The 11,590-nt window shown below is 43.5% G+C and overlaps 3 protein-coding genes across 3 annotated transcripts; all 3 read left to right on the top strand.

Moving 5' to 3' along the window:
• The first annotated feature begins 1,946 nt into the window (after positions 1-1,946).
• On the top strand, positions 1,947-2,675 carry LOC148938149 (uncharacterized). Its single transcript, XM_089073720.1, has one exon. It carries the CDS (start codon positions 1,947-1,949, stop codon positions 2,673-2,675), a length of 729 nt encoding a protein of 242 aa, XP_088929846.1.
• A 1,410-nt stretch (positions 2,676-4,085) lies between these two features.
• Positions 4,086-5,222, top strand: LOC148938148 (uncharacterized). The gene has a single exon (XM_089073665.1). The coding sequence runs from the start codon at positions 4,086-4,088 to the stop codon at positions 5,220-5,222; it is 1,137 nt and encodes a 378-aa protein (XP_088929791.1).
• A 1,713-nt stretch (positions 5,223-6,935) lies between these two features.
• Positions 6,936-7,982, top strand: LOC148938147 (uncharacterized protein F54H12.2-like). Its single transcript, XM_089073569.1, has one exon. The coding sequence runs from the start codon at positions 6,936-6,938 to the stop codon at positions 7,980-7,982; it is 1,047 nt and encodes a 348-aa protein (XP_088929695.1).
• Positions 7,983-11,590: the final 3,608 nt, after the last annotated feature.

The raw sequence follows: 11,590 nt of genomic DNA, 5'->3' as shown, positions 1-11,590 counted from the left end.
CGTGATCTCTTTCATCCGGTACTACCGTATCGCGTACAAGGTAAATTATTGTTTGCGTTATGTCGGAGTTGCTGCGAAACGTTCTCACAAGTTGAGTGTACTCACGAGAACCCGGTGGATCGAGAATTCGAGGGTACCTGGGATCTTGTGAATTACGCAAAGCATCGAGAAGGGTTATCTCGTGACTCATGTGAGCGAAATTTGGGAATATAAAGTCGCGCGATACGATAGCGATACTCGTCAAGGCGGACTGTTTGCCGAATATATTAATACCTTTTTGCAATTAAAACAAGAAGCGAGCGGCTGGCCGAGCGAATGCAGGGAAGACGCTGACAATGATGCTAAGGAGCGTTACCTTCGGGAATATGAGGAAACCGAGGGTATCACACTCGACAGGCGAAACATCGCGCGCAATCCCGGTTTACGTTCGGTCGCTAAGCTTTGTTTAAATTCATTTTGGAGAAAATTCGGCCAACGATCCAATTTGCCGAATACCGAAATTATAAAATCTCACCAGCAATTTATGACTTTGCTTACGAGTCCTGAGCACGAGTCCTGAGCACCTAACGGTATATTACGTAAACGACGAGGTAATATATGTTTCGTGGCGACTCCGAAAAGAGGCGGTCGTGCATTCTCCACTTACGAACGTTGTGATCGCGGCATACACAACGGCGCAAGCACGATTAAAATTGTACAGTTACTTAGAATTATTGGATAAACGGATTTTATATTACGACACGGATTCGTGTATATATGTCAGTACCGGCGATCCGAATGAATATGAACCGCGTACGGGGAATTTCCTGGGCGACATGACAGACAGAGCTACGGCCGCGGTAGCTACATCGAATCGTTCGTTTCCGGTGGTCCGAAATTCTACATGTACATTGTTCGTACTCCATCGGGGTGCATACACGAAACATGTAAAATTAAGGGTATTACTTTAAATTAATCGAATAGCGGGTTAATAAATTTTAGTAGTATTAAGAATATGTTAATAGAAAAGGAAAGAACAAGACGAGACGAAGCCGGTCCATCGATAAATCTACATTTCAGTGCAATTCGACGCACAGCGTTTCACGACGTTGTTACGTGAAACAAAGATATGCTCACCGGTATTGCTGAAACGTAGATTTATTAATAACCATTATTCGGTTCCGTACGGTTATGCACCGGAATAAATTTTTTCGTCCTAAGTTTTCTTAAATAATCGAGTTTTCCGCCCCTAGTCAAAGATTGTAAGAAATTTTTGTAAAATATATTTTTCAGAGAGAACAAGATGTAAAAATAATGTAAATGTATACATGTGCTAATATTAATTTATATCTTAAGTAAATATTATAATTTTAAAATTAAGAAGTTTTATTTTTATAAAATTGATGTTCGATTTATTTTAAATAAATCTATAAAAATTATATTTCTTAAAACATGTTTTTTCCCATAACTCCTTTCCGCCTTCCTTCAGCCATTTAAAAAAAAAATAAACATATTTACATGCACAGAATAAATTTGATTTCTTCAATTTCTTACTCTCGCTGTATTTTTTATAAAAATGATACCTTTTATAGAAAAGGTAAGAATATATATATATATATATATATATATATACATATATATAGAACAAATTTTAAAAAAGATTTTTCATTTCATATAAAAATATTTTATATTTAAGAAAAATGATTTTATCTTTAATTTTTTTAACGCAACTATATGGCCAGTTTATAACGCTGTTTCGCTGGCGCGAGCATCTTCGAGGATAAGCTTGCTCACACCGCGGGGGTGAATCAGCTCGTCCCGCGGTGTTTTTCGCTAGCTCTCGCGGGGAAACGCTGATGCGAGCGTATCTTCGCCGCGGTGGGCCCCCCGGTCGCTGGGATACAGCCCCCTCACAACCATCAGCCTTTATGAAATCGCGCATAGACGCGAATCTGCCATTTCGTAAAATGGATGTACGGTGGAAACATCCGTGGACGTCGATCGTGTGCGGACCCACAGGATGTGGGAAAACGATTTTTGTGAAAAGATTTCTTCGTCATTTATCCGAAATGGCCGATGTACGTTTCGAAAGAATTTTGTTTTATTACGCGGAGTGGCAGGATGCTTATCAACAGCTTCAATACGAAATTCGAGCTTTCGTTGCAGCGATCGAATTTCACGAGGGATTACCGCGTCCGGAAGATTATTCTAGCGATCCGTCTCGTCCGAAATTGATAATAATTGACGATTTTATGAGGGAATCGTCTTCGAGCGAAGCGATCGTAGATCTGTTTACCAAGGGAAGTCATCATAAAAATCTCAGCGTAATTCTCATCACACAAAATTTCTTTCATCAGGGCCGCGGACAACGCGACATATCTCTGAACGCGAATTACTTTGTGGTTTTCAAAAATCCCCGGGATCGCGCGCAAATTCGTCATCTCGCTCGTCAAGTCTATCTGAACGATTCAAAGTTTCTCGAGGAAGCGTACCACGACGCCACGTCCCAACCTCACGGATATTTATTGCTTGATCTAAAACAATCGACGCCGGACGAGTATCGTTTTCGCACGAGCATATTTCCCGATGATACAGCGAATTACGTTTATGTAGCGCGCAGATCCTTTTCCGAAAGTTCGTATAAAAGTATCGTCCACGCATTCTCTCGCGACAGTCGCGCGAGTTCCTCGCGATGAAGAAGAGAACGTCATCGATTAATGCGAGAAAAATCGCGGAATGCTCGATCGGTAAGAAAAATATCTGTCTTCTCGAAGCGCTGTGTTATTTGAACAAAAATCAGCGCACCTCTTTCTTACTGGCTGGGCAGACGAAAAATTCATTCGCTGTATCTGCGAGTGCGTTTTCAATACTCTCAAGGGTAACGTTCCGCTCGAACGCAGTGAAAAAAATCGTCTAAGCAGATATAAAACAACTTTGCGTCACTTAGCGAGAAAACGTGGTGGTAATTGGAAAAGTAAGAAAAAGCTATTACTACAGCGAGGCGGATTTTTATCTTATCGGACCTATACTATCCTTCCTATTTTCAAAAATTATCGGAGGGTTCGAGAGAAAAGAAGAAATCGAGTTATGGAAAGGGCAAAGAAGATGGTCTTAATTTCCACGGATAATCTCGAAAGAATGCAGCAACGGTTCCAACAACAACATCCGGTAATAGGCACGACGGAAAACGTCGCACGACAGAATTTGGAGATGATACAGGAAGAAAATTTAAATTCCGTACAAACACCCGGTACGCCTTTATCACGACTCGATTCAGATATGAGCAGGATTCTTAATTCACCCACTCCGCGCGATGTAAGCGAGAAATGGAAATTGTATAAGGAAGTACTTTGGCGATATCTTCATTTTGATAAAACGCAAAAGGAAGATTCGATGCGTAACGCCGCCGATAAGAACAATTCAGATGCGCGGAAGAGAGACGTGGCCGAACAGGCGCGCGAATCATCGAGCAAATCTCCTCATCTCGAAGAGTATGTAAGTAATATAGTACGGGCCGAGTCTTTGGGTAGGCGCGAGCGGCAAAGCGTCGAAAAAATATTAGAAAATGTGCCGAAAAGTTTTCGTGCCAAGGCACATTTACTTTTGAAACATTTGATTGATAAAGCAGTATCCGCGAGAATTACTTGGAACGAAGAAAGAATCGTGACTATCGAGGGTAACGTTATAAAAGATTCGAATATCACGGAACTGATAAACGATGCGATGCGCGAAAGAAAAACCGTGAAAGCAATAGGAAGAGGTCTGTTTGCACGATTACTGCGTACGAACACCCCGGCTGTACTCGTAGGAAATAAGGAATTGTTAGCAACTACATTTGTCAAGATATTATCACCACCACGAGCGAGTTCCACCCCGAAAATACCAAGAAAACTTTCAACGACGACGACGACGACGACGACCACGACGACGACGGGGACGAGGAGGGTACGACGCATGAGAAAGGGAAAAAAGACCGAAGAAGTAGAGCGAGCGAAGTGCGCGTTGTTTCTTTCGTCGCGTTTTCGTAAAGACAATATCCCTATAACCTTCATGAAAGATTCTCGACAGGCAAGAAAGAGACGCTTACTCGATTGGAGTGAATTGAAATGACCAGGCTTGAAAATTTGTATTACGATCCAGCGCACTATGCGGGGTATTCGGCAACGGATAACTTGGCGCATGCCGCTAAACCGAATTTCTCTCGTAAAGAAGTAGCTCGCTGGCTCGAATCGCAAGACGCGTACACACTGCACCGCCCCTCGAGGCAAAAATTTCCACGATTACATTACAACGTGACGAATATCGACGATCTGTGGGAGGCCGATTTGATCGAACTCCGTAGTCTCAAGAGTTATAACGACGGATTTTCTTATCTGCTCGTGATTATCGACGTATTTAGCAAATTCGTCTGGGTGGAACCGCTGCGGGATAAAACGAGTAATTGCGTGACAAGAGGCTTCCAAAACATTCTCTCGAGAAGCGATGGACGAGCACCCGTGTACTTACAAACCGACAAGGGTAAAGAATTTATCGCACGCCTGCAAGATTTTCTGAAAGAAAGAGGCATACGTTATCGCGTAGCTCGCAATCCAGACATCAAAGCCGCTGTCGTTGAACGCTTCAATAGAACGTTGAAGGAGCGAATGTGGCGCTATTTTACGCATAAAAACACGCGGCGTTACATCGATGTGTTGCAAGATATCGTGCGCGCTTACAATCACACCCGCCATTCGTCCATCAGGATGCAACCGGCGACCGTTACGAAAGAAAATGCTCGCATCGCACGTGAAAATATGGAGCGACGTAGAGGCGAGAGAGAGAAGGGGGCGTCGAAAGTAGTAGAACAAAAGGCTAAATTCGATGTTAACGATCTCGTACGCGTCAGTAGAGCGAAAGCCACTTTCGAGAAAGGATACGAAGCGCGGTGGAGCGAGGAAATATTTCGAGTTTGTCGCGTTCTCCATTGGCGAAAACCCCGCGTGTACGAATTGTGCGATTTATTGGGTGAACACATCGATGGGATTTTTTATGAACAAGAATTAGCACGGGTCAATAAAAACTTAGCGAAAGAAGAGTTTATCGTCGAGCGCGTGATAAAGAGCAAAGGACGCGGTGCTAATAAACAGGTGCTAGTTAGCTGGCAAGGATATCCCAACAAATTCGACAGTTGGATCCCCGCTTCGAGTTTAACTTTTCTCAAAGATGGAGAAGGAGCAATTTTTCATGGTTCTTCCGAGCGATAGCAGTAAGTAGTATTTTCTGGGAAATACAACCTCTTCTTTCACCACACCTCATAGTGTACTTTCAATTACCTCATAGTGTACATTTATTCGGAGAATGGGAAGTCGCGCTTAGCGAGATTCAATTTCCCTCCAGTCTCTTCCACGTACGTCGAGGAGATAATAAGGTTAGATTTGTCGATTTGAAGAACGAAAATGATGAGAAAAATATGATAAGCTGATAAGTTTACGGTGAAAGAATTGCACTTACAAGCAAGGGTTTATGAAAATACAGAGGAACTTATCTACGCGATTAATAAAGAGTGCAAACGCGCCGATTCGCATTTTACTTTCGAACTACAAAAAGGCTCAGGTGGTAATATCCGTATAAGCATCGAATGTGACAACTGTACTCTCGTTCATTATATAAATCTGCCGGCTAATATTTTTCAAATATTGAAGATCAACACCAATGACCGGCACAATTTACCGTCACAAATTACCTGATTTTAACGAATTAACACCGTTTTTGAAATTCGGTTATACCATCGGTGTTGGACGCACAGTATCTTTCTGGACTGTAGAACTTTGTAGCCTATGGCACGGTATCCCTGATAAAATGTACGCTTATTGCGACATTTGCGAGCCTTACATAATCGGCGATACGCGGAGTCCGCTTCTTCGAATCGTTTCAATCGATACACCCGGCTGTAATTACACGTACGGGACGAATCTGGTAAAATATTTCCCCACTCTGCAATATACTTCATTGCAAACGAAATTCCGTAAAATTGAAATAGATATAAAAGATCATCGTGGAGAAAAAATACCATTCGAATCCGGAACGCTGATAGCCACATTACACTTTAGACGTGTCCGTTAATTATCATTTGCGCTGGAAAGTCTCGGAGCTTTGAGAAAAAACTAATCACCCTATGGAATACGACGAGTATTACGAAAGGCAGAACGGTGAAGGTAGGGGAGGAGGAATTCCGCGAATTTTCGTCGGTTCACCCTATCAACGTGGCCACGGAATTGGGAGTCTCCTCGGAGGATTATTTAAAAGGGCACTTCCTTATCTAAGCAGGGGAATACGTGCACTCGGGAAAGAAGCTTTACGCGCCGGAATTGATGTGATAGAGGATGTTGAAAACAATACTCCGTTCAAGGAAGCTCTTAAAACGCGACTCAAGGAATCGGGTAGAAATCTCAAGAGAAAAGCCAGAGAAAATATAAGCGAATTAATGAAGGGATCGGGATATAAAACATCCGCAAAAATGCGCGTGGCTCAGTTTCCCTTTGGAGGACACGACGCACGCACCGGTAAATCCGGGAGAAGCCCTGTTCGTAAACGTAGACGAGTTGGTAAAAAAAAGAAATCGACGAAAATCGGTGTAAAAAACCGAATAAAAAATCATCGAAAAAGAAAGCAGGCGAAAAAAACTAAAAAGCGGACGAAACATCGACGAAATAGCGGGAAAAAGCGCACCGTATCCGATATATTCGCTTAACTGACGCGAGTGTGAATCGTAAGTTTGAGAAATATGTCTTTTCTCCATACTCATTCGAGCGAGTGTTTAAAGAGTGAGCTCGATCTTTTCAGTTTACCACCTACTCAAACGAGTATCGAGAGTTCACAATGGATTTATTACAAACCGATAACTTCGCTCGCGGACGACGCACCTAGAATTCGTCGTACCCGGACACGGAGAAGATTATCTAGATCTCACGCATACCATGCTAAGCCTTCGCGTACGAGTGGAAAATTTACCCGGCCCTGGAACAGCGGCAGGAGGAAACAAAGTAGGCCCTGTAAATCATCTACTACATTCGATGTTCAACCAGATCGATGTATACTTCAATCAAAAACTCGTATCACCTCCGAACAACGCCTACACGTACCGCGTGTACATCGAAGCATTGTTAAATTATTCTTCACCGGCAAAAACTTTCCATCTGACTTCTTCTCTCTGGGACACGGACGAGCCCGGTCATATGGACGCGCTATTAGAATCGGGAACCCCAAATCAAGCTCTCGTAAGACGCGCCCGATATGTCCAAGGAGGTCATTCGCTGGATCTAATAGGCCATCTTCATTGCGACGTCTTTAATCAGGATAAATTTTTAATTAATGGGGTAGAGGTTAGAATGAGACTCGTTCGCTCGAGAGATGCGTTTTGTCTTATGGAAGCCAACTCAACGTCGAAAATACGTATTCTAGATGCTAGTTTGCTCATAAGAAGAGCAAAAATAAGCTCCGAAGTGTTATTCGATCATGCGAGAATGTTGAGTAAAACAACCGCCAAGTATCCTCTGACACGAGTCGAAGTTAAAACGTTCATGATTCACGCAGGAGTGGTGGGAGAATCGATTGATAACGCGATACTCGGCCAGCTTCCAAAACGCGTAATAGTCGGATTCGTCGATAACAAAGCGTTTAACGGCGATAGAAAGCTAAATCCATTTAATTTCAAAAATTACGGCATAAATTTCTTCTCGTTATATGCCGATGGCATGCAAATTCCGAGCAGACCGCTGCAACCAAATTTTTCAAAAGACGAGCCGCTCTACATCGAGGCTTATAACACCCTCTTCTCGTGGCATCCATTTTCTAAACGAGGGGAATTCCATAAGCAGAGAAGATTATGCCGATGGATTCACGCTTTTCGCTTTCGATCTCACTCCCGATCTATCGGCAAATTGCGCAGGACATTGGAATCTTGTCAGACATGGAAGTTTACGATTAGAGGTACGATTCGAAAAGGCGATTACAACAACGATTAATTGTATCCTTTACGCTGAGTTCGAAAACGATGGAAATCGACTCTTCGCGTCAAGTCATTGTAGATTTTAGCGGATAAAGCCAATGGTGAGAAACCTCACCCTTCCACTGTGGTCACTCCTTATATTTACTCGAACTACAACGGAAAACAGCTTCAGTTTTATTCGACACATGAACTACACCGCTTCGGAAAAAAAGCATATTCTACATCATGGATATAATCGTCGATATACAAGGTTTCCGTGACATCGAGGGAAAGTTTATACCGAAGGAAGTTGCGCTCGTCGGGGTTAACGAAGCTTTCGTAGATCATTGGATTGTGCTACCATCATATCCGTTCACCGAATTACCCGAAAAATTGAGAAAAGAAAACAACTGGCTCTCGCAAAACTTCCACGATATCGAATGGATTGGCGGAACCGTCGAAACTTGTGGGCAATATTGCTGCGTATTTCTTTATTATTTATTATTTGTCCCGCGGTTATAATCTTAAACAATTTCTCGAAACATTCAGCGAAGATTACGAAGATAATGATAGATTAATTGTTTTTCGTTTTAACAATTATTTCATAAAATCTTTCTTCATGGAAAAAGTAAATGCGATAAATCTCATATAACGTGCTGCCATATACAAACTTGTACTTTTAAGAATAAGTAAATATTAAACAACACTATTATGAAATGATATGTACAATGATGTATTACATAATAATAATAATAAACTTAATGATTTTGTAACTTAAATTCCAGCCCTCTTATTTTCCCGCCAACCTAAAATTAATCCTAGCTACATTACTTCAAGCTAAAAATATCTAAAACATTTTGCAGACATTGTGTTTGTCATAGGATAAGAGCTTCGTATAACCCTGAGGTCGTTAAAATTTCTAAAGCGAACTTGTCCGTTCCTGTTTTCCCATCACATTCCATTCTTCGCTAGTCAGGTATATGATCCCCCTTCAACACCCTGGCATCCTTCTTGTCGCCATTTTATCGCACCCCCGATCAGATCCCGAAACAAATTCTCCTCAGGTGTCCGTCATCTTTGCACACGCCATTTTGTCGGACCCGAACGGACCCAGACACTTTCATCCCCTCCCCTATCTTTTCGTCTAGCATTTCGACAACCAATCACACCCCGGGCAGCTTTGGGAGCATCCAATCACGCACGTGGGCAGCTATGGGAGAATCCAATCAGAACGCTCTATTTCTACGTGGAGGCCCTATCTTGACAGCTGGAGGCCACGCCCCTGGCGCCAGTGGGAAAGTGGTGGGGGTTTGTTTTGACGCCCCATAGCAGCCCACATACTACTGCCGAATATGAATATGAAGTTGTGTATCGAGCCGGCAAAAATGTAAACGCAGACGCTGTCTCGAAATCCCGCTCTTCCCGTCTTTCCCCTCGAGAGCACATTGAATCTCGCGAGGCGGAACAATAGCGAATCCGAGGAAGATTCGTCAACCGATGATGATGTCGAAACCCGCCCCCACGTTGTCACTCCCGACGAGGACCTCGACAGTGACACCAGCAAAGAATCTCTATTTAACGCGAATAACGCTCCGTTTCAATTTCATCACGCGAAAATAAAGAAAATCGGAGATAACTTTACGAGTAGAAACGACAATCTGGTGGTATTTGTGAGCGTCCAAGACGAACTTTGCGACTTAGGGGCACGGATGCTCAGCCAACAAAGACTACTGCTTAAATTGCGGGACGTCATGCTGAGCAGAGCAAACGTCACGCAAAGCGGCAAATGGCGAGTTATTGCATTGCCGATCGAAGTAAATGTCTCCGCGATAACTACGCTGGAAAGTATTAGAGAGGCCGTGGTGTCACTATTCGACGTCATAAATGAACTCGATATAGGATCCATATCTATCTGCAAGGGAGATACGAATGGAGTACCGTGAAGGAAAATAGAAAAGGTTATTCGTGACGCATTTTGGAACCAAGATATAGAAATATCGATATGCGGTAATAAAATCACTGTTCCACTCCCCGAGGATAGAATCCGCCTGATTGAAGAATACCATGCGTTCGCAATAGGAGACCATAAAGGCATAAATAAAATGCGCGCGCCTCAAATCGCAGTACTGTCACGTTGCGGGCGGTGGCAATGTTGCCAAGCAAATCACTACGTGGCACCGGACAAAGGCAGGAATATGCTTGCCTCTTGGCGACGCCAGCAATCGAGCGGCAAATTACCAGCAGCAGTTCGAAAGAGTTAAGGAGTTAAGGAGTACGAATCCCTGATCACTAGTATAAACGTACGATTGAGCAGCAGGGAATCTAATCCTTAGTATTAGCGCGATCGCGTCTAGCTATTATTCTTCACGGTTAAATAACGAGACGGAAAAGTTCGTGAGTCGGCGCGAGACAATGACGTCTGAAGCAGCGTTAGTATTGTCAAGATAATATCGAGCGCGGACGTGTTCGATAGCCTCTCCCTCTTCTTCGAGTACTTCTAGGGCAATAACGAAAACCTCGGAACACGCGTCGCAGTGCTCGATTTCGCGGATTAACGAAAGCGGGGTACGACAACACTCGCAGAAATCTTGGGACCCGGTGAATCCGAATTGAAATGAATGAGTTAATTCCAAGCGATAAGAGAGGGTGCCCTCGGGTATTAATTCCTTACAACGATAACAGAGAAACTCGGCGCTATTAGGATAATTGTCGGCAGCCGAATTATTTACGCGGCGATAATTGAAGGAAGTAATGCAGCGCACTGAACCGACGCGATGTTGGAATACGGCGACTGGATGCGTGCGCGAACCGCGGGTGGCATCAGACCGAGGGAAGCACATCACATTAATTAATTAATGGTATCCACAAAGGTAAAACGCGTCCTTGCATGTCGTTGAAGAATATTACGGAATAATATTATCGGAGCTAGAAAGTTTGAAACAAGCATTTAAGAGTGCATTTTCCGAGTAAAATCGTCGGACGGGGCAAAAACTATGTCCAGAAAAAACAAAGGGGTCGGTCGTAAACCCTTCCGGTCAGGCTTTCCCTTTGTAGAAGCGATCGTTGAACTTGCACGGACACGTTCGGCTGACGCAACAGGGAAAATAGCGCGAGAAATATACGCGTATACATATATCTTATAATAATTTGTTAACAATTTAGCTACTTACCTTTCGTTGGAAGCTCTCTGCAAGTAGTCTTGGAGAGAGATTCGCGGCTGGCAGCGGGGTTCTTGAGTGGTGCTGGCTGGTGCGGATTGCGCGGGCAGGGCGCCCCAGAGACGGTCGTGCACCAGGAGCTCGTACTCCCCGTCAAAGGTTACCTCCTTGCCGATGATTGCGTTGTGAAAATCGCGGCCACATGAAGATCGTATTCGAGGTGTTGTATAGCGTTACTACGCCCCGCGCGATTTTTCCGTGCCTTAGGCATTCGACAGAGGCTTTCGGTATATATTACATTTAATTAAAAAATTAGGGTTAGGATATTACATTCGGCTGCGAGCCAATTACGCATTGGTTCGGCGTCGCATCAGAATGCAGGAGCTACCACGTACTCGAAGTCCGATGTTTCCTTCGTGGTAAGTGCGGATAACGCACAACACCTTGCCCCCAGAAACGGTCAGAATTCGAGCTTTAATTATGCATT

The sequence above is a fragment of the Pogonomyrmex barbatus genome, unplaced genomic scaffold, assembly GCF_055798465.1.
Source record: "Pogonomyrmex barbatus isolate J1 unplaced genomic scaffold, ASM5579846v1 scaffold1, whole genome shotgun sequence".
In the NCBI taxonomy this organism is placed as follows: domain Eukaryota; kingdom Metazoa; phylum Arthropoda; class Insecta; order Hymenoptera; family Formicidae; genus Pogonomyrmex; species Pogonomyrmex barbatus.
Note: the sequence above shows the minus strand (reverse complement) of the source record. Positions and strands in the feature narration are given on the sequence as shown.

Bases quoted from the DNA above. Each gene is read 5' to 3' on its own strand.
- LOC148938148 (XM_089073665.1), top strand. From the start codon at position 4,086: ATGACCAGGCTTGAAAATTTGTATTACGATCCAGCGCACTATGCGGGG.
- LOC148938147 (XM_089073569.1), top strand. From the start codon at position 6,936: ATGCTAAGCCTTCGCGTACGAGTGGAAAATTTACCCGGCCCTGGAACA.
- LOC148938149 (XM_089073720.1), top strand. From the start codon at position 1,947: ATGGATGTACGGTGGAAACATCCGTGGACGTCGATCGTGTGCGGACCC.